Here is a 21,895-nt window from a genome sequence, read left to right as displayed (position 1 = left end):
CATCCTTCTCTTCCATGTAGACAAGAACCAAAACCTCAAATAATACCACACTTACTTTCGTACAGCGCGATGTCTACAGAACCGAAGAAAGCAGATCATCTCTGCGTCCTCGTGCATGGGTGAGTGATCTTCCTCCTTCCAGCCAAGAACTGCCCGATGACGCCAAAGTCCCGCCCGTGGCTCTGAACACCCCATAACTGATCCGCTGTCTGACCTCAGTCTTTGGGGAAATGCATCACATCTGGACTATGTCGCGTCAGCTGTGAAAGAGCGCTACGATGAAGACAGCGTCTACGTCCACTGCGCACAGAATAACAGTGGACACTGGACGTATGATGGTGTCGAGGTGGGCGGCGAGCGCCTCGTACATGAAATCGAGGAGACGCTAGACCGGTTAGATCAGAAGGGGTACCAGATCAAAAAGCTCAGCATTGTCGGATACTCGTTTGGTGGACTGGTGTCTCGATATGCCATCGGCCTATTACACGCGTCTGGATGGCTAGACAAGCTCGAGCCAGTGAACTTCACCACATTCGCCACACCCCATGTGGGCGCCCGCACGCCGCTCAAGGGAACCCTAGGCGACATATACAACACTCTGGGATCTAAGACCGTGTCAAGGTCGGGTCAACAGATGTTCATGGTCGACACATTCCGAGATACAGGTCGACCTCTATTGAGCCTCTTGGCAGATCCATCGAGCATTTTCATCCAAGGGCTAAAGAGGTTCCGGAATCGCTCCGTATACGCAAACATCGTCAACGACCGGACAGTCTTGTTCTACACGTCCGCAATCTCAAAGACCAATCCCTTTGAGGACCCGGAGAAGGTCCGTATCAACTATGCTAAGGGGTACGATGACGTGATTATCGATCTGGACAACTATTTGCTGCCCGATAAACCAAAACAATCAGATGCCGCAGAACCGTCACAATTCTGGAAAAGGATCAAGAAGAACGCCTACCAGGTTCCTCTCTGGATTGTTGTCGCACTGGTGGTGCCCCCTGCCATTACGATCTTCTTCGCCAACGCGGCGGTGCAGACATTCCGCAGCCAGCGGCGTATCCGCCTACATTCGGAGGGTAAAAACGGCCTGCGTTTCGGAAGATACAAAGTCCCTCTCGTGGTACAAAATGTCCAGCATGTGATGGAAGAAGCCTACGAGACTGTGGGTGCTCATCAAGAACCGGACTACCTCTCCGCCACCGAGGAGGACGAGCGATCCAAGTCGGCAGTCCCAGAGCAACAGACTAAGTTTGAAGGTCAGGACCGCTCCGGGTCCGATTCAGCACTGGATGAAGAGTCGTCAGGGGATGCGCACGAGGGGAAACATCTTCTTGGGCATCAACCAACTTTGGCACTGACTGAAGATCAGTTCGGCATTGTGGATTCGCTCAACGAGGTCGGGTTCCGAAAATACTGCGTCTACATTCATAATCACCGGCACAGCCACGCGGCGATCATTGTCCGGTCGCGCAAAGATGGCTTTAACGAGGGCAAGATGGTTATGAAGCACTGGCTTGATCATGAATTCGAGGTTTAACCATAGAGTCACCCTGTATATTATATCGCCCTCGACTGCGGTCTTTGTTTGGGAGGGCGTATGGTGTTCTTTCCCAAGACATGAGCGCTCTTTGCTGTTTTTCAAAGCGGAGGATTGCCATTCCTCAAGCCAGAACTTCCCGTGTATAATTAATGGACAGAAATGAAATTTGCTCGCCTGAAATGATATCGCAGAAAAGGAAATATAGCAGTTGGAGTCAAACCTCCAACGGCACGTCATAGGACACCCGACTGATACCCTTTTGCCGACTGATCTTCCGGATCGTGATGGGTCCAACTTTTTGTGTAGAAGGCACATGAGTTCCACCACAAGGATTTCTATCCAGCCCACCAATGCTGGCCACGCGAACAGGACCTTCCCTCATTGCGCCCTTGCCCTCCAAATCAGAGCCATCTTCAACCCAGGAGATCAAGACGGGTAAATCCTGCTGAACCAGCTCATCCACCTTGGCCTGAATCACAGGTTTCTGCTCATTATAGAGCAGACCCTCGTACTCCATGCACGCTTCCGCGGGGAAGTGGTTCGCCTTGACCTTTTTCATCTCCGGATACAGCAGCTGCATCGCCAAGCCAACAACATGTCCTCCTGTGTGAAGACGAGAGTGATAGTCGCGCTTGGCACCATCCACTCGCTGAACCACACGCTGGTCTTCCTGGAACAGCGAACCTGGCTGTGTACTCGTCTTGCCAAAGTGGAGAATCCGACCACTGGGTGCTTTGCGCACCGTAGTCACTGTGAAAGTGGGCTCTTCGTCTACTATTGCAAGAGAGCCCGTGTCGCTGGGCTGGCCTCCTCCTTGAGGATAGAGGACTGTCTGGCGCATGGTGACGACCGACATTTCTGGGTCAGTCGCACCCTTGTACAAGCTCTTCTCAGGTTCTTCCAGCGCTGAGACGAGCTGGTGAGAGATGACCTCGGTAGCCAGGGTTCTTAGTGATGCATCGTGCAGATACACTGCTTCAGTTTCAGACGAGGCCTGGCAAGTGGAAAAGTCAATTGAGCTTGCCCTCTCATAGATGGCGAGGTAATGAAAGATATCCACCGTACCATTGTCTGGCGCTGTCAACGAACTCAGATTCCTTAGATTCCTCAGATCGGACTGATAAACGGCTATGTACTGAGTCCAACCGCACAGCTCTTCCGCCTCTCTGTTTGCCTCGGAACCCAAAGGGACTTTGTATCGCCGACTTGTCCAGTGACAGCTTTGGGGGTAGAGTTTGTTGAGGCTATGGGACTATTGGGGTCATCTTGGTTGCCTGGCAGATCGGGCAACAATCATGCCATCTGGCCAAGCCAGCAAATGATCCACGGTCCACTCCACTGCGTTGGGAAGCATATGAAAGGGTGGCCTTGGTAGACCTAACTTGACCAGGCTTCAGCTCGTCCGTATCGCCTTTCCATGATGTATGCGCATGAGGCTATTTTCCCGACATACCCCTTGATTCGACATCATCGGCAATGGGGAGTGATCATTGATCCGAATGACGAACCTTCTCCGATGTGATGAATTACAGATTTGGGTTGGGGATGGGCCATCTCCAGCTAATCGCCTGAGGAACCTATACTACACAATCGTCAACGCACTTTGCAAAATTGCAGATTGTTCGATTACAAGCCCAGTCACACACACACACACACACACCGTCTGGCGCTGGAATTCCGAAACATTTTCGTTATGCAACAGATGCCATCTCCCGTGCCCAAACGAATCTTCATTTCACTCCATTAAAATGTGGAATCGGGAACAGCTTGAGAACTTCCTCCGAGAGGATGTCCACAAGGAGGTTCTTGTGTGGTCAAGGACAAATGACGCTGTTAGTCTGAAGTGTCGAAGAGACCACACTGGTACCACTGAGCATGATTTTTCCTAACGCTCAATTACTACAGGACGAAGTCATCGATGCGACCCGCAAGTTCAACACCTTGATGGCGGAGGCAGCGAAAGAAGTTCCAATAGGAGGATCCTCGCTATCCAGGGCCGTGGAAGGCCCTGATGACTCTGCCGTCCTTGCCAGGGCATGGAGCACAAAGGTAGGTTGTCCTGAGTTGCGCAGCTCGCGTCCCTGGCTGTGAGATTGGAAATGTCTACTGATAACTGGACCATTTGAAGGTATGGCGCTTCATTCGCGAAGGGCTCGAGCATGCCTTTGAAGGGGCCACTCTTTAATGAAGGCTTTGTTCCGTTGAATGTGTTTCGTGATTTGATCGAGAGTCGTAACGCCCATGCCACGGTAAGTTTACCTAATCTCTTTTGATAGCCTGACGATGGTATTGACGGTCATATCAGGGACTTGTGAGTCTGCTCTGTGCACTTAGTAGCAGATTGCGTGCGACAAGCGTGGGGATAATGAACATCGATATGAAGAATGAGTTTCAAGTCTATGAAGAGATGATTGATGAGAAAGCTGGACTGCAGACATAAATGTCAACAAATGACACCGCTGCGGAAGTCAAAGATCCTTCCGTTTTGAAATCACAAAACATGCTTGCCTGCGCCGTGTTTGCAATAACGTAGCTGAATTAGTTGTGAAGTTTCAGGAATATTTGTGTATATTATCACTTGAGATTTATATCATCGTCAACGTACCGTGTGGACACATTAGGTAAGCCGTAGAAGTAAAGGTTACTCACCTCCAGTGTCTATGAGTGTCGATGCTAATTCCATCTCCCTCCTTCCAGTTTCGGGACAGACCTTTATTCTACCCAGTACATTGTAGGGAGTTTCAAATGGCTTGGGAACATTCTTGAAAAGCCCGATATCTGCCAAAATTACTTCAGTCTCGAAATTCACAGACAAGGATGCTAATTTTGCCCTCTTCAAGCAGTCCATCCTAGATGTGCTTGGAAACCTTGATGCCAAGTCGACATGGAACGAGCACACTGCTTCGACCCGCAAGTTCGATTCTTTGATTTCAGGGGCAGATAGATATGAGCGAGTGGGCCGTGTTGGGAGGTGGCTACAGTAGGTGCAGCGTCACAATATGAGAGAGGAATGAGTGTGAGATTGACTAGCTAGGAGAGATTCTATCTCGGCTATGGACTGCGACAAGACAGCAATATCACATGCCGTATTCATCTGCGTCTACCTCTACCTCTACCTCTGCCTTTTCCGGTATCATGAGTCGCAGAGGTTGCAGCGATAGCTGCGTTGATGGCTTTATCATTGGATACCCATTCGATAAACCTTCCGTAGATATGATCAAGGAAGCTCTCACGATTTTGTGGTGGCTCATAGGTATTGATGAAAACCTTGACGCTTGGGTGACCTTGGACTGCAAGCTTGAACATGGCCAAGGCTAATTCATGGCTGCACGGGTGATCAGGCATACTAGCGTTGAGCTCCTCAAGTGCTGTACGCCACTTGTGAACGAAGGTATGCGGATTACCACCGGTGTATTTGATCGCTTGTAAAGCCATAAGCCTATTAGTGCAGGCAGTGTGAGTGGCGGTGCCATAGGCATTGTGAAGGACTTCCATACACTCATATGAGTTAGAGCGCTCGGCGATGAAGTTTTTAGCTGCCTTATTGGTCGTGACATAGATCAGACGGTTTCCAATTCGGTGTTTAGCTTCAAACCACTCGAATTTCTTGTTAGGTTCTTCAATGTTCTCAGCGATCCACTGCTGAAGTTCTTCTGGAGTAGGATCCCTGTCGAGCTGGGCTTGCAGCTGTTCGCACATGACTTGAATTGATGGTTTTTCTCGAAGGCTCCTAATGGGACACTTCTTTATGCCAGTCATGACTGGCCATAGATCTGGGTCTATGGTACGAGCTGCATGAGCGACTCCTTTCTTCCATTTTTCGTAGTTCTCCTGTCCCTTGAGGGTAGGGATCTGTTTGGATAGGTCAGAAATGGCTTTGATGGCATCGATGAACTCCATTTTGTTGAATTTGATATGCTGTATTTGCACTCGAAATCCCCGAATATGTTGTGTTGGTTTGTGGTTTGTATTTTGGTTGATACGTATCGAAAGGCTTGAATACGCGTTTGATTCGACCGTAGTTTTGATGAATCCTTTGCGGACCAGTGGCGTTGAAAAGCCAGTAAGGAATTTGGGATTCTTGTGTGCGCCGGGGCGCAGGGGCCTGTAGGCCCAAGGCCTTGAGTGGCCCCAGCAGGGGGGGGGGGGGGGGGGGGGGGTGGCTTTGCGCCGAATCTGCTGCAGGGTATGCAGGAAGTTGAAAATGTGTTGACTTTGTAAGTTGCTGTATAGGCAGCAAGGAAGTGTTAATTTCCTCACTTTTGGCACTCGACAGGGCTCATCATCTGTCGGGAGGTGGCGACAGTAGGTGCAGCAGCATCACAGTATGAAAGAGGGATGAGTGTGAGATGAACTAGCTAGGTAGGAGAGATTCAATCTAGGCTATGGACTGCGGTGAGATGGCAGTATCACATGCCTCACGAACAGGCCGTATATGAGCTCTCCGTATAGTGGAAAGGTCTTGAAGATATGGAAATTCTAGCTAATTTAGTTGACTGATTTGTCTGGCTCGATAATCATATGGGGAAAAGGCTTGATAAGGCCATCCTGAACGTGCTCGTGAATTTGGAGGCCTACTTGCAGCAATTCACTGTGTTTGATATGTGCAAGAAGCCCAAGGAAGGGATTCAGACATACACAAAGATGGTTGACGAGAAACTGTAGCCGGTGCTAAGAAATCAAGTTCAATACATTATCACTCTGGCGGCCGAGGTGTGCACAAACATATATACCTGGTGTATACCTATGGATCTGACGATACGCTTTGAAGATTTCTCATCTGAATGACTTCTGTTTTGATGCAATCGCCGTTGTATACGCTGGAATTGACCCGCAGTGTGCTCCGTATTCGAGGGCTCTCGCATTATCACGGTCTTACTGAAACTCTGCAGCCTTAACCTCAGTTTACCCTACTCGCCTTAGTCTTCTACCGGACCTTATCCTCGGGCATGGATGTACTTCCCCAAGCGAGTCACTACGAAGTCCACTCATAGGACAACACTCAGGTTGTTGTTCTTGTCAACCGTCTCCGGAATTCTCCTCATTTGCAAACTGCCCTGCTGACAGTCGCGAGACTCGGGATCCCGCTTATAACTTGTTGATAGAGCTGGGTAGCAGGACATGGTAAACGCCTGTACAAGCGGATCTATTCCATGCATTTGACCCGCTCGACGCCGACGCCGACGCCGTGCACCACCGCACAAACTGATCCCCGTATTCAAGCCCGCGCCACTGGAATTGTATCATGTATGGCACCATTTCCCAAGAAACGACTTGTGGATACACTGAACAGTGACCAGTCAGTTGCAAACAATTCCACCGCCCCTCGAGGACAGTACCGGATATTTTCAAACGTCGACGGCCAAGCCTCCGATTGGCAAACATGGATAGTTCCGGTTAGCTCCTTCTTTCGCCGGGATAACACGGGAATACAATCCGCCCGCGCGTTATCACCAGGCAAAGCAAGCAACTCTTGACTCGTACTGCTAGGAGGTGACTAATAACTAGTAACTAACTAGTGCGCATGGCTCATACACTAGTAAGACTAAGTAGTAATCATTACGCGGGGTAGTAATATGGAGTATCTACTCGGCCATCGGGTCCACCGCGGGGCATCCAGTTACTAAACGTGCTACTACTGGTACCGAGCCAAGAAGTGGTGGAGCACTATGTAACGAGTCTCTGCCTATTACTGTACCTGCCGATGCGCGTGCTTACATGCCATGTCCACACTAACAGGTTTGATCTGATTACCTCCTTGAGGAAGCTTATGGTGATTGGGTCCTAGAAAGATCATCCTACGCTTAGTCTAACGACTAAGTCTGCACTGACCTCTGCTTGAAGTTAGCTAGTCCCGCAGATATGGTAGGTATCGCGGACTCCCAAAGAGGGAATGCCGGCGCGTGGATGCGCATGTCGTGTTTTGAGGGATTTCATATTTTTGGGGCGGGGGGACCATTTTTAGTCGCCGTCGGTTTGTAGTCGGTACTCTGTAACCCCCACTAATTCTGATTTTCCCCAGGAGATGTGCTCCGGACGCTGTTAGGTTTGCGGGGGAAATTGCGACGTCTATGTGGGGACAAGAGTTCATGTGTGTGCCTCGGAACAAAACGGGATCAGGACGGATTAGGACTAAAATGGTAGCGAACTGAAACTTGGGCAATAGTGCAAATTGGATGAAGACGCGGGTAGAAGTTACTCTTTAGGAAGTATTGTAGAGCAGGAATTGATCATATTCTTCCTCGTTGTCATTCTAATACCATATTTACTCCAATAGATGCGCATTCATTCATTCAAACAAGAAGCCGGACGCCTTGGTTGCAAAGTTGTCAAAAAGGGAAAGAGAGACGAAGTAATGCACGCAGGTCATAAGGGTAGTAGTGGTCATGATAAAGTGGATCAAAGAGGGCGCGACACCCCCGAGGAGGAGGAAGGGGGGGGGGGGGGGGGGGGGGGGGGGGGGGGAAATCAATCGCATGGTCTCATATGATCCAAATAGAAAAGAGGAAATCAAAATAAAAGAGATGACTCCAATGGAAAGGAGATAAAAATGTCAACCAGTTGACAGTGTAGAAGTAAAAGAGAGGGTCGTGGGAAGAAGACGTCGGGGAGAACAAGCAGGGCGGGAAAAATCAACGTCTCAAATCAAAGTGATCTGAACAACTAAGCCTTCGCCTCAGAGTTAACGAGCTGATCGGTCTGGCCAAGCAGGGCAGAGTTCTTCTTGGAGTGAATCTTCTGCTGCTCACGCTCGACCGCATACTTGACCGCATCGAGAATGTTGCCCACAATCTTCTTGGGAGGGAAGCGGGGGATGGTGCCCTGTTGCCAGACACCAGTGCTGACCAGAATGGAGTACCATTCATTCTCGGAAATCTCGTTGAACTCGTTGGTGCCTCGGATGTCAGATTCGGGAGTATCACCGACAAAGTAGACGGTCGAGGGAGGGTGGGCAATGCCGTGAGAGTCCTTGCGCCACTGGCCCAGGAGGCGAGTCGCAAATTCGAAAGTGCCCATTTGGGGCTTGCCAAAGGCCACGGTCTTCAATTCCTTGCCGGTGATAGCCTTGTACAGAGCCTCAAGCGAGGCTCGGAGAGCACCCATGCCAATCCGAGAGTGTTCGTGGGAAGTGGCCCAGACCACGTCGTTGTGCGAGAAGAAGATGGGAGGACCCTGATCGAAGGTCTCCGAGCGAGTGCCCAACTGGCCATTGACCGACATCAAGCAATCCAGAATGATCTGCTGATCACCAGCCCAGTCGCGGCTGTCGGCAAAGACAAAGATGGCGTCAATGCGAACCTTTTCCATGTCCAACTCACGGGAGTTTCGGTACTCCTCGTCGGTCAACTTGCGGAACGGAGTGGTGTCATGTCTCGTCTTGATGATGTCTCCGGGTGTGATGACATTTTGGAACCCGTATTCCTCAGCAACGATGCGGCACTTCTCGCCTTCACCACCAACGACCAGAACGGTCTCGTAGCGCTCAGCCATCTCCCGCATGGGAGTGTGGCCACAGATGAACTGTCCAGGGCAGACTTCATAGTCTAGCTGACGGCTGAGGTCCTGGCAACGCTCCTTTTCAGTCTTGCCACCGCCGTTGGTCAGGAAAATATAGGGCCTAGTGATCACATGTCAGCAAACAAAGTCTCTCGCTTTTCACTAGTGACCGGTCGTAACCAAGAATGGGGACGTTAACGTACACTTGCACGCCGTATGGGTTTTCACCGTTGATATACTTGATAGCTTCCACCGCCTCCGGGATGACCTCGCCACCTTTGATCAGGACGCCGTCGATATCAAAGGCCAAAGCAAAGTCATCGCTCACGGTCATTTGGGGCATGGTCATGGGAGTGGCCAGGGCATCCTCCTCCTCTGAAGAAAGAACATCATCTTCAGATGAGCTGCGGTCTGATTCAACATCCATGGCGGGGACCTTGTCCAAGGGAGAAGCCATCAAGTGCTTGGGGGGCATCGATACACTTGGGCCGCCGTACAGATCTGCTCGCTCCGCGTCCATGCTGGAGAGGCGGTTGACCTTTTGGGTCCCGAAGCCTTGGGTTGTAGCCATGGTGATGAGGTGATACGACCAAAGAAGATCAACAGGGGGAAGTGAAGATAGAGTGGCAAAATGGATCAAAGAATTGCTTCTCAAGTCCTTTGGAGACTGTTGACGATTGCAAAGGTATTTAGAAGATTTGAGGACGTGCAGGTGGATATAGATGGAGCACGTTCAAAGTACACAAAACTTGGATAGACGACTTGAGGATGCGTGCGTTTGGTCACGGATGGATTCTGATTCCACGACGATCAATGGAAGGGAAACAAGATGGGAAGAAGTGGATTATGTTGTAGTTCTTATCGAAAAGCAGACTAGAATACTGGAGCAAGTGGGGGAGGACGAGGCCATTAATATGACATCCTCGACCTCATTCACAGGCGCTGTGGCCTACATCGATGGATGCTTCCTTTCTGGTTGCGCGCTCGGATTACGATCCATGGCGGGTCCACTTTTCTGTTTCTCGCGTTGGTTCTCCATGCGCTCTCTTTCTCCATGGGATGGATGTTTCTTTTGCTCTTGCGTAAAAGCAAAAAACCCCTCGTCATCATTCCGGATGCCTGCGTGCTTTCCACGGGTGTGACGCTCGATCGATCCTCATTCGGCGTCTCCTTCGTGATTAGTGTGTTCTCAGGGCTCCACCGCAACGTGCCCTGGGCGCGATGACCCATTACCCACGAGTCTATCTGCTGGCGCTGATTGATTGCATGAGGGACCATCTTCCACCCTCGTCCACCACATACATAAGACAAGGGTTCCGAGGTTTGGCGGAGTGGAGTCGTCCGGCTTGTCGTTACCGAGTGTGAGTGGACCATTGACGTCGCGGGGAGGGGCTCAACCTGTGAAGAGGTTTCGATTTGGAAATAATTGGTTTCCATTTTCTTTTCCCAGAATGTACTTCACCCCTCGGGTGGACTTGTGGAGTGTGGATTGTCGTTCTGTGTGGTCTTGGAGATGTCGTAGGATTAGTCTCCCGACGATGATGACATGGGCCTCTTTGCGACTTTCTCCGCCCCTGGCCGAGAAGCGAAGGAGCTGTACAGGTGGAAATTGCCGCCGAGGGAGGGGAACAGAGGCCCAGGGAAACCGGGGGTATCAACAGACTCTCGAATCTTCGAGTTTCTGTGCGGTCAAACGGGTTTCTGGAAGCGATCAGTAGTGTTCCATCACAAAGAATGTTTCCTTTTCTTCATGGACACTGAAAGAGGGGGTCGGTCGGCCCTTGCGAATTCTCGGTGTGGCGTTCATTCGGCACCGTGAGGCCTGCTCCTAAGGGCAGGGCCACCAGGGCATCTTCGGGTTCGCCTGTGCTGTGCCTCCTCGCTTTTTTCCTGGCGTCGAGGGGCGGGCGGGCTGGCGTTCAGCGGGCCCTGCGTGTGCCGCATTTCTCAGTCGTCCTCGCATCCAGGAAATTGCGATGATATTCCCGCACTGCCGATTCGATCAACTTCACCCGTGGGTTTCCCCTGGCCTGGCCGCGCCGTCAGCCATCAGCCATTTCCGAAGAGAGACGGAGACGGTACGTCGTGGGCGGCGGAGGGGGTCGAATCATCGCCCTTTCACGTGCTTGGGCCCGCATCATCGCGGGGACGCATCGGGACATGACGTCAGCCAGTAACTCAACATTTCCGTGTCAATCCATTTGGGGACTAGCGTACTACTAGTGTACTACTGGTACTAAGACCCAGTAAGTTGACTACTAACGTATACCGAGTTACTCTTGTACACTTTGTATAATTGGTAGGTAGTTTGTAACTTTCAATGTGCAGTCAACTCTGATTTACTCAGATGCCAGATGGCAGATGGCAGATAGTATAGTACAGTATGTACTTTTCTCAAAACCTGTAAGACCCTATACTGCAACAATCAAGTATTCTTGTTGAATCTTCAATCTTGAGTCCATCTTGATCTACTTGAGGTTGAGACTCGAGACGCTCATCACATCGACACTGTCACTTGAATCCGTGGTTCTTCTCGCGGCACTTCAAGGAATAACATATCGAAGCTGGAGTCCTCAACATACAGTATACACTATACAGTATGCAGTGGCACGGATTATGAAGTACTGTACTGATAGAATATCAGACAATCACACAGTCTACCTAATTGTTGTTCTGTAAGATTCATCAAATGTACTGTACAATGTACATCCTCGGTGACTCTGGAATGTACAATATAGTACACTCGATGCGGCATTATTATTGACTTCAACGGTGATGTACACTCCTGCAAACATGCGCATGTCTCCAGCTGAATGGTGTCTAATCCCCGCCTCATAGGCTCAGCTCCCATTCACAACCGCCTTTGAGCCGAGGGAACGGCCAGGAGGCCGGGACACCGAGACAATCCTGTCAACTTGTCAACTGCCAAGAGAGAAGTGTACTTACATCGGTGCTCGATCAGAGTTCACGTCCCCTCAATTTTGATCCCCAAATTGATCAAATTGGCCCCCAGGTCAATGCGTATCACATCGGATTGGCTCAACCATGTTGGCAGATTTTCCAAACTTCAGTCTTTTGCGTTCCATTCCTTGGGGGATTAGCCCGCGAGGAAGCGTGCTCTCCTTGTACAAACTACGCCCTCTCCGGGCATGTTCAGGCAAGGTCGGTGTGTCAACAGTACATACGGCGTGGTTCTTTTGTACATACAGCAGTTATAGTATCAACTACCTAGTAGGAGGTACATGGATTGCAATAATTGCTGCATCTTACAGTATTCAGTAGAGTTCTGTTGTTTTGGACGCGGTGAGGCGGGTTCAACCCCTCCGCTGCGGCCCGATAAGCAGCGCTTTCTCTTCTTGAAGGGGATGCGAGGCATGCCCGCTAAGGCATTTTCGGGGTATGTGGCGTCGCGCATGGACGTTGAGGATACGACCGTGCTGTACGACAGCCGCCCTATCTTTCCGAGGAACGAGCTGACAAAGTGCGACGGTAAGAATGTACCTCCCAGTGAAACCATTCCGACACATGTCTCCTGCATCACCGAATCACCCAATCACCCAATCACCCACGCATCGACACACTCACGGACTCATGGTTGACGAGGGCAAAGGAGGCGGGTTGGGTTGACGTTGATGCGAAGTCCTCGAAGCGGGTCCAGCCACCACTGCAGCCATCCGACCGAGGAAACCCTTTTTGACGCATATCACCGAATAGTGGGATGCTTTAGCTTGAATATGTCCGATGTGCCAAGGGCTGCCCGGGGGGAGGTCTGTCCGATGGTGGTAGCTTAACTGCGCTGATATTATTCCCAACACGTCGATGGGATCCTTGACTGACAGGACACGGACATGAAAGAGCGCAAGGGGGCGCAGTACTTGTAGGTTACTACTAGTAGATTACTAGTAGGTACTACGTACGGCAGTGATGGGTCATGCTCGAAAAGGAGGATAGCATTGCAGTTGGCTGTGAGGACTAAGGACTGCTGGTACCTGTGAGTAGTACTACTGCCTGCCATGAGACACAATGACTGGACTATACTGGACGACAAAACAGGTGTGAATAGCGCAAGCTTTTGTTCTAAAGACATCCTCGCCCATCGATCGATCCACATGTCAGGCACGGTAGAGTATGGATTCACATTTGACATTACTTGTTGATGATGTTGATGATTCAGGGAGTTACCTCTTTTTGTTTTGGGTGGTGAGCGCATATCTGTACTCTGTACTGATATTCTGTACACTTTGTAGTTTGCACACTACAGTGTTCTGCCAGTCTCTCCACACAAACTGACTAGAGAGGCAAGATGCGTTGTGCCCCTCCGTGCTATTTCCCACTCCCCCCACTTGCCTGCTCAAGCCTGATGCTAGAACACATCCATACCTTTGCGGACTGCAAATGCGGTCACTGTGCATTGAGATTTGGACCCATCCGATTTCCACTCGGCCCCTCTCCAAACCAAAGGAGAAAAGCAGAAGAAAAGAAGAGAAGAAGAAAAGAAAAAAAAAGCCGCAGCGCAGCATGCAAATGACATTCGCTCATCCATCATGTCATACAGTATTCCATGCAAGCCCAGATCCAGCGATATGCAACCTGCAAGCCACTAGAGCAGCTGGCGTTAGCTGTCGTCAATCGTCTTATCTCTCATCTCTGGTGGGGGAAGGGGAACAATTTCGATCTGGGGATAACTTCGAGGCACTTGGTGATTTCCAGTTGCGCGCGCAGAGGTGCAATCTTGCAGTAGCGGATTCCTCGCTCTGGGTCAGATTTTTGAAACAAAGACTTTTCTTTTTCTTTTTTCGGTTTCTTCCGATGACGAAGCTGAGGCTGTGAACCTGTTAGTCTTCTGGAGGCCGGACGGCCCCACTGCCATGAAGTAGAGAAATATGGAGCCCGCCTACGCTCATGACGGACCGTCAACAGGAGGAAAGACTAGACAGACTGCAGAGCACAGACTACAGCATACTACAAACTTGAGTAGTAGGGAAGTGGTCTACGATCATCTGCAACTATCAGCTTGAGACTCCCAGAAAGTTCCGATTCTCTTGGAACGGTTAGGCTTCGACCGCGGTCAGATGGGTCCGATATCTTCCACAATCAAGTCTCACAATGACAATGGTGATCACAACCATACCATGAACGGGCAAAGCCATGCCCGAAATCACGATGATCGCACGATCATCGTTACTCCACACGTCAAGTAGTCTGTGATCGACAACGTCAAATTCCATCGTCATAGCTCTACTGCAGGCCTAGGTCCACCGCAGTACATCTGCAATCGAGAATGCCAATGCAGACGCAAAAGCAAAAAAAAACACTCAGGAGAAAAAAAGAAAGAGAGAGAGAAACAGCCTGCGTCACGCCAAATGCCCAAGGCAGCACAAAATCGGGTCCCCCAAGTCCAAACCGACGCCACACCTTGATTCGATCTGCCAGTCAAAGAGTGTACACCGCTTTCTATGATTGACGTCCATATGCCCGCACACATCCACGGCTTCAGGTGGATGTGCACTGGCGAGCCGTGGGAGTGACGAGGTAAACCAGAATGTGAGAGTCTTCAAAGCTCAAGAGTCTAAGCTGTCACGTTGACAATCTGACCCGCGACGCACTGACGCGGATAGAATCTGGCATTGATTGATATCATTTGGGAGATCTGCGGAAAAGAAGACTGGGGAATTACAGTGCAGCAGCATATCCGACACCCAACGCATGGGCTTAAGATCACATGCCAGGATGTTTTTGGGTTTACCGGCTCACCATTTCGATGCAGACGATGTCGCATCTCTCTCAACTCAAGACCCAAGGGTCTTTGCAAGATCAACAAGGATGAAGAAACCAACCAGCTACCATGCGCAGCCGCCGCCAGACAATGTCCTAGCAAGTCAACGCGGACACATTCCGTTTAGGCCTCTCGGCAGCGCTTGAGCCGACAGACAAGTGGAACCCCTCCCCCCCTCAAAAGCATGATGCATACCCGGCTCTCCAGAGCTGCTGTGGAGGAGAGACATCAGTCTGGTATAGGCTCAACACGCCCACAGTTGACAGTAAAGTACACAACTACACATACTGCTCGACGAGTATGCGAGCCCGTGGGTGCAACCCCGCTAATCTGGGGCTATTGTATGCTGTAGGGCGTGGAGTCTTCAAAGTCCAAACAACCGTGCAGTGCTACGCTAAATGTGGAAGAGCAAATCACCATCACGGACAGTTGGACACTACTTCCTATTTGGCAGATATTCTCAATTGACAAGGCCAGATTCCCAGCGGAGACAGAGAGTCACGGCATGATCCCCGAGACTCGATCAACATCGTTGGGTGTCAGGCCCTCGACACGAGTCTCCAGGTGCAAACTCGCGTATGGATGTGGGGAAGCATGCAAGACATGACTGAAGTAGCAAGTGGAAGGGTCTGAGGTGTAACGTTCGTAGGGATGTTGATGCACATGGTAGCAAAGCGCTCATGATCGTAGTTATCTTCTTGTCTATACTTCGGGCCGAGTCAACTGAATCTGCACGACTCACCCCAAAAAAAAAAAAGAGGAGGATGATTGTTCGCTTCACTGATAGTCACATACGCTCATGGTAATTGATACTCAACGAGTCCATTTGGCATCCATCAATAGTATAATGTTCTATTCCAACCGAGTGTGTCCGGCTATCCAATACGAAAAAGCCGGACACAAGAGTCGGGAAAGCCTGAGTCAGCCGTGCATGACCAGTTGACATTGCAGTATCACAACTTGAACATTCTACACCACAGAACTCAAACCGATCAACTGCAAGTAACCCGAGCAATCTCGATTATCATCAAAAAATAAAAATAAAACACCACTATACCCCTCACTATCCGAGCCTTCCGCCCCAAAGAGCTAGAGCTGGCGCCACACAGTGAACTCCACACACCAGCTTCATTCCGCTATTACTTTGACAAGGACGAGGACGAGACGCAATGACCAAACCCGTGGGAAATATCCCCTCCAGAAAAAGGAACTATATTGTTCCAAGGGATGAACCACTCAAACGTCAAGCGTATCCCATCACTAGCGTCTGCCGCTGACTGACGCGGAGGGGCGTGATGTTCCTTGTTTGACGGAAGAAGCGTGACTCCACCCATTTTTGAGATCATTGCCCGATTCCGGTATGCTTTCCATGTGAACTGCCCAGCCGGACCCAAGATCTGTCATCCGAGATCAGGATGAGAGGAAGGAAACTTTGCCGAAAACAGGTGGGTGGTCTGATGATTGCCAGTTCTAGACTGGGTCAGATGTATAGTTTGTGGGTTCAGGGTCATACCTGATTGCATGTTGCCTAGTGAAAAGTGTATCCTTTGAAGTAGACTTGGGAGTTTCTGGCTCATGGGCTTTTTCTCTGATTTTTAATTCCTGTTTTTGTCCCAGTATCTTCTCCGCTCGTTGCTTACCGGATTGAACTGGGTGTTGCTTTCATCGGCGATAGAGGCTCATCAGAATGGGGTAACAAGTTGTTAGGTTGCTGATCAGACATGTCATAGTGGATTACTTTCTTCTGGCTAGAACACGTTGGACGGGGTTGGTGGATAGGCTAGTAGTAGTAGTAGTAGTAGTAGTAGTAGTAGTAGTAGTAGTAGTAGTAGTAGTAGTAGTAGTAGTAGTAGTAGTAGTAGTAGTAGTAGTAGTAGTAGTAGTAGTAGTAGTAGTAGTAGTAGTAGTAGTAGTAGTAGTAGTAGTAGCGTCCACATTGAGGTTCCACAAGATCATGTGCCGTCGAATTTCTTCTATCTGCGATCCTGTCTAGAAATGATGAGACATACACATCTCGCCGTCGAACATCTACGGGTTGGACTTCTCACCTCAACATACGGACCCCATACACTGAGACCATCTTGTGATTCATTTTCCACGGCACAGATGGATGGGATCACCTCGTCAAAGAGCATTGAGAGCATCATCAATGAGGATAATGTACAAGAAAGAAACATTTCTCTGTCGACAGAAGGAACTTTTGCCGCTGTTCAACTCAGGTGCTTTGAATTCTAATCGACTCGAAGAATCAGATCGTTCCCCCTCTTTGATGGAGTCAGGCTCCGTCCAGTAGCCGATAATCTCTGCGCCCGTAGGTCCATCGGCCTCTTATGCGGACTCTCCGGATACACGGCCTTTGCAGAGGTCATCTCGGACGGGTAGGGCAGTTCCTTCATCGTGTTGGGCGCGGGGGCTCGACTTCGGCCTCGCTCGGGCCACAGGTCGTCCGGACAATAGGGGGCCACGACCTCCCCGGGAATACGTGGACTACTGCGGATTTGGACGTGCTTGATCTCCTCGGGGGACACGATGCGCGGTTGTGGTGACCCGTCTGTGCATGTGGAGAGACCGAGAGCGCTTGGGGTCCGAGTATGATCGCGTTGCATCTGTGAAGGCCTGATTGTTTGCAAGGGTCTCCTGGACATTCCTCCGTTCTGAGCGGAACTTGCACGGGCATCGAAACCACTGCGGAGAGATGGACGTGATGGGTGTAAGTGTCTCATGCTCGTATTACGTTCCTGGCCACGATGTGCCTGCTCTTGGTTTGGAGCGATCCCGACTGGGATACTCGCCGACCCGCGAGATGATGATCCCGAAGTGTTGTCTGAAGAGCTACTGGGGTTCGGCGTTGGAGAAGCTCGGAAAGCCGTTGTAGAGAGGTTCAGTCCGACCATTCTGCCATCTGACACACCATCCCCCGGAGACAAGCGATTTCGTGGGGCGGGGCCAGTGTGCGGCTGCGGCAAGGCACGGGGATATTGTGATGGTCTATTTCCATCCTTGAAGGCACGAGGGTTGGCCGGCAACCCTGGCAATGCACGCACAGAAGGTGTACCCGGCACGCCGAATGGATGAGAAAGTCTCATCTGCTGAGGGTCGTCTTCTTCTTCGAATAGAGTGCCACCACTGTCCGGTCGATGACTCCATTTCAACGGCTTGGGATGTAATGATGCCGTTGTCGTCGAGGGAGACTCGGCGTGCATCTTTTGCGATGTCAAACTCCGCGGAGAATGGGCCCAGCCATCTCTCGAGCTTACAGCAACCCCAATAGGCTCCCTGTCGTGCAAGTCCTCCGTGTCTACTGGGTCACTTGGAAGCAGCCTCACAGTCGGTACCGTGGGTTGGCTCTGCCACGTCGGCGTTCGAGTAGTAGGCAACTCGGACATCTCGTCACTCCCGTGGTCATATGCGTTGGTCAACGGCCCACCGGGTCCGCCATGAGGCCCCGAGGGTGAGAGACGAGAGGGAGATCGGGAGAAATCCGGGGGCTCAGACATTGTACCGCCAATTTCGAAAAAGTCATAATGACTAGGATTCGCACCAGCATCGTTTTTGCTCTGACGCCGTCGCTTGCAACACAAGAAAACCGCCATTCCAATGAGGAAGACACCGGCGACGCCTGATGCAACGGAGATTCCAATGACGGTACTGGAACTTACAGGAGACACAGCACCCTTTGATTGTGCCGATGATGAGGCAGGACTGTTCGTCGCTGTGATGGTCGCTGTGAGCAGGCTGCGTCCACCGTCGCTTGACGTCGATATTGACCCGGAAGTTGACGCTGTGGTCTGAGCGACTGTATTCGTAGACCGTGTGTTTCGAGAAGGGAAGGACGAAGAGTGCGACGATGAAGAGGAGGATAATGGAATCGTCGGCCCCGCAGACGGGGACGAGGCCGTATTTGATGGAGCATACGTCGTGACTGACGAGTCCGTAGTCTTGGTCAACCCTGGAGGAGGATCGAAAGTGGTGGCTATAATGACCGAGTGGGTTTCCGCAATAGCGCCCTGCACTGGACTACACATACGGTAGACTCTACTCCCTTGGCTGGCGATATCCGTCTCTGCGCACAGCGCATACAAGCAGCTGAGTCCGGCTTCTCCCAAGGTAAGTCCGCTCGGTGTCTTCGTCCTGCAAAGACAAGTGATATCGGATCCCGAGGTGCATTCTGCCGAGTTGTATTGACCCTCGATGAAATTCTGCACACACAACTTGGCACAATCCGGTACAGCGCTCCACAGAGCGGCGTTCGAAGGGTCACTTGAATCGACGGCCGAACCAGAGTCGATCAAGGAGAGGAGGGCGATGAGGATGCTGCGGATCAGATGGCCGAGCATGCTGCAGGTATCGAGCTAATCTGACAAGGAGTGGCGTATGATGCTGGGGTCTTCATCATCTTCAACCAGACCGTCACAGATTGTCGAGTCTCACTGTCTAATCCTCGACGTTATGTGATCCTTGTGATTACCATGATCGGACAATGGAGCAGGCGGCGTGAGGCCAGACGGAAAGCGGCAGATGACCACGAGTCGTGTGAGGTTGAAGAGGAAAAGAGCGGAATGGCAAAGTATACATTCAAGGGCATGTCTGCGAGTTCCGTAGAGCCCAGGGCCTTGTCGCAGTTGAAGCGTGGCCCGACATCAGGGATCATTACCACGAAGCGCGAAGCCAAGTCATCATTGCTAGCGCTCGGAAAGTAGTCGTATACTCGCCGATGTGCTTCGGCGTCTTCATGCATCTTCTGAAACACGGCCGGATGGTCGATCTAGTATTAGCGCCAGCCTGCCAGCTAAAATGACATCGGAGGGGCTATTTGTCGATCGTCGTATACTTCCGCGAGGGAGGCTCAAGGGCAGCACGTCGGTCTCGTCGGGCGTTGATTGGATGATGATCACTTTAGCGCCCTCATATACGCGCCCGGGGGCGGCGCGGGCGCGGGCGCTACAGTACATGACATTAGCAGTCCTTTTCGAGGCTTCGAAGATTGATCCATATTATTCGTGAAGATCATATAAGCATGAAGCATGCAACCTCCTATGATGGATTTGAAGTCAAGAACGTCACACTAGAAGTAGTAGTTGTAAGTCAAGTGAAGATCACATGACATGCAATGATGTTCCAGGGGCGCGAACAGCTGTTTTGCTTCGCGAGCTGACTGCATGATTCAAAACTAACTTCGGAGCATTCTTCTGGCCGGTTGCTGTGCTTGCGGTACATTTGAAGGAGATCGATGCTCGATAAGCAGAGGAACGTTAGCTGATCTCTCTTCAGACACTCTCAAGTCTGCGACATCATGGAACGTACAGACTCAGTAGTAGTAGGCTCGTGTCATATGATGGTAATCACATGATGTCGATCACGAACGTCATGCTTGGCGGTTCCACCCGCGCTAGGGGCCAAAAGAGGGCTTTCGCTGATATCTACATATCCAAGTGACCAGGTTAAGGAAGGAGAACTAGCTAATTCCACAGGTTCAGAAAGCTTTCAAACAGTTGCCATTCCTTCAATCATAAAAAGCTAATTGACATTCGGGTGAAGCGCAAGCCCGCAATGGTAATACAATATGGGGGCGGTATCATTTGAAAGGCAAGAACACATCGCACAGAACTCGAAAGACGCAAGTCGGCATGATCGTCAAAAAAAGAGAAAGAGATATCGTAAACGGCAAGAGCTGAAGCCTATGCCACTATTAGGGGAATTATGGAAGGAACCGCTTTCCGGCCACGCCGGCCGAGAGAGAGACTGCAGGATTATCGAGGTAAATGGAACACAGCACCACCACACGCAACTGGGCACTCGATCGAGGGAGCACAGTCATGAATGCAACAACAAATCGCTCAGCCTCAGAGTGTGAGGTAGACGATAATAAGGTTGTGTGGAGTCATGAAGTTTTTTCGGAGGAGAGCGACCGGCGAGACAGCGCGGTAGGTGGACGGGAAGGTCATCAACGGCCTCAATATTTGAAAATAATGTAACTGGATTCAGTGTGAGCATGAGGTCACGGCGCATAGCACCACCGAGCGGCAGAGGTGTTGACACATACAGGGCGTGGATGATTCCGGGAAGCCAACCGAGAATGGTCAGGAGGATGTTGATCAGGAGATCAGCACCGCATCCGCGCTCCAGGAAAACACCCAAGGGAGGCAGAATGATGGCAAAGATGATCTTGCAGATATCGCTATTGAGGGATCGCAAATTGTGGTTAGCGACTGCTGACAGTGCGGACGCGTGGATGTGAACTGTGAACTGAAGTGGACCGGGACGAGCAGCGCTAAGCTGACGTCTCCATGTAATTGGGGTCCTGTCACAGAAACCGGCCTCGTCGGAGATGGTAAAAGGAGACTTACGAAGCAGTGAAAGGCATGGTGACAGTAGGTGAGCTGGGCGAAAGATTTTTCTGAAAAGTGGTGTCGAGAAAAGTGGCCGAGAGGGTCTTCACGAAGGGGGCAGAGTCTGAAAGGTTGGAGATGAAGAAAAGAGTCGGGCTGGCGTAAACGCGGAGACGGCTGTATTTAAGATCGGGTCGACTGCTATGCCTATTGCCCACTTGCCCAGCACTCCTGCCAGCCCGTCAGGCGTCAGTTCTCCGTACGCAGTAGTACCACGCAAAAGCCAATGGGTCCCAGGCAAAAAAAAAAAAGAGAAAAAAAAAAGAAAGGCGTAACCGCTGGCCGGTTTCCTTACCCGTCCCAGCAGCTCTCAGTTCGATGTCTGCATTGCGTCATGCATCCGCCATAACGTGTGGCTCACCGGATCCAACCTTGAACAGAAAAAACGTTCATTCGCCTACAGCACCACTAGCCTCGCGGTTGTGGCTGGGCTCGGTCTTCATGACGCTCATGTCGGGCTCTCCGCCCAGACAGACGGGAGTGATCCTCGAGGTAATCTCATGCAGCGGTTGACTTGGTCAAAGTACCTGTACTCCGGTGTACATCAAAGTGACTGCTTGGGAGACGGCTGAACCACCCTGATGGTGTACTTACACCCTGTACACAGTACATACTATTTACAGTTATACATGGTGACATCCTCCACAGAACTTCGTCATCGTTCCTGTCTCTACCTCACAATGACTC

The 21,895-nt window shown here is 50.8% G+C and overlaps 7 protein-coding genes across 7 annotated transcripts; 2 read left to right on the top strand and 5 right to left on the bottom strand.

Moving 5' to 3' along the window:
- Positions 1–69: 69 nt before the first annotated feature.
- N7539_001982 (lipase ROG1 family protein) lies at positions 70–1,543 on the top strand (the record flags this gene model as incomplete). Its single annotated transcript, XM_056931585.1, has 2 exons — positions 70–119; positions 220–1,543. 2 exons carry the CDS (start codon positions 70–72, stop codon positions 1,541–1,543), a joined length of 1,374 nt encoding a protein of 457 aa, XP_056793616.1.
- Positions 1,544–1,760: 217 nt separating this feature from the next.
- On the bottom strand, positions 1,761–2,614 carry N7539_001981 (uncharacterized protein; the record flags this gene model as incomplete). Its single annotated transcript, XM_056931584.1, has 2 exons — positions 1,761–2,540; positions 2,612–2,614. 2 exons carry the CDS (start codon positions 2,612–2,614, stop codon positions 1,761–1,763), a joined length of 783 nt encoding a protein of 260 aa, XP_056793615.1.
- Positions 2,615–3,294: 680 nt separating this feature from the next.
- N7539_001980 (uncharacterized protein) lies at positions 3,295–3,986 on the top strand (the record flags this gene model as incomplete). Its single annotated transcript, XM_056931583.1, has 4 exons — positions 3,295–3,378; positions 3,452–3,633; positions 3,675–3,795; positions 3,852–3,986. 4 exons carry the CDS (start codon positions 3,295–3,297, stop codon positions 3,984–3,986), a joined length of 522 nt encoding a protein of 173 aa, XP_056793614.1.
- Positions 3,987–8,209: 4,223 nt separating this feature from the next.
- N7539_001979 (phosphatidyl synthase) lies at positions 8,210–9,614 on the bottom strand (the record flags this gene model as incomplete). Its single annotated transcript, XM_056931582.1, has 2 exons — positions 8,210–9,164; positions 9,247–9,614. 2 exons carry the CDS (start codon positions 9,612–9,614, stop codon positions 8,210–8,212), a joined length of 1,323 nt encoding a protein of 440 aa, XP_056793613.1.
- A 6,985-nt stretch (positions 9,615–16,599) lies between these two features.
- Positions 16,600–16,963, bottom strand: N7539_001978 (uncharacterized protein; the record flags this gene model as incomplete). Its single annotated transcript, XM_056931581.1, has 2 exons — positions 16,600–16,796; positions 16,882–16,963. 2 exons carry the CDS (start codon positions 16,961–16,963, stop codon positions 16,600–16,602), a joined length of 279 nt encoding a protein of 92 aa, XP_056793612.1.
- Positions 16,964–17,050: 87 nt separating this feature from the next.
- N7539_001977 (uncharacterized protein) lies at positions 17,051–19,557 on the bottom strand (the record flags this gene model as incomplete). The annotated part of the gene is made up of 3 exons (XM_056931580.1): positions 17,051–18,792; positions 18,847–19,171; positions 19,288–19,557. The coding sequence occupies 3 exons, from the start codon at positions 19,555–19,557 to the stop codon at positions 17,051–17,053; spliced, it is 2,337 nt and encodes a 778-aa protein (XP_056793611.1).
- Positions 19,558–20,633: 1,076 nt separating this feature from the next.
- On the bottom strand, positions 20,634–21,183 carry N7539_001976 (YqaE/Pmp3 family membrane protein; the record flags this gene model as incomplete). Its single annotated transcript, XM_056931579.1, has 2 exons — positions 20,634–20,997; positions 21,167–21,183. The coding sequence occupies 2 exons, from the start codon at positions 21,181–21,183 to the stop codon at positions 20,634–20,636; spliced, it is 381 nt and encodes a 126-aa protein (XP_056793610.1).
- Between the last annotated feature and the right edge of the window lie 712 nt (positions 21,184–21,895).

This window comes from Penicillium diatomitis (genome assembly GCF_028827545.1).
Source record: "Penicillium diatomitis strain IBT 30728 chromosome Unknown utg000002l_segment0_segment0, whole genome shotgun sequence".
NCBI lineage: Eukaryota > Fungi > Ascomycota > Eurotiomycetes > Eurotiales > Aspergillaceae > Penicillium > Penicillium diatomitis.
Note: the sequence above shows the minus strand (reverse complement) of the source record. Positions and strands in the feature narration are given on the sequence as shown.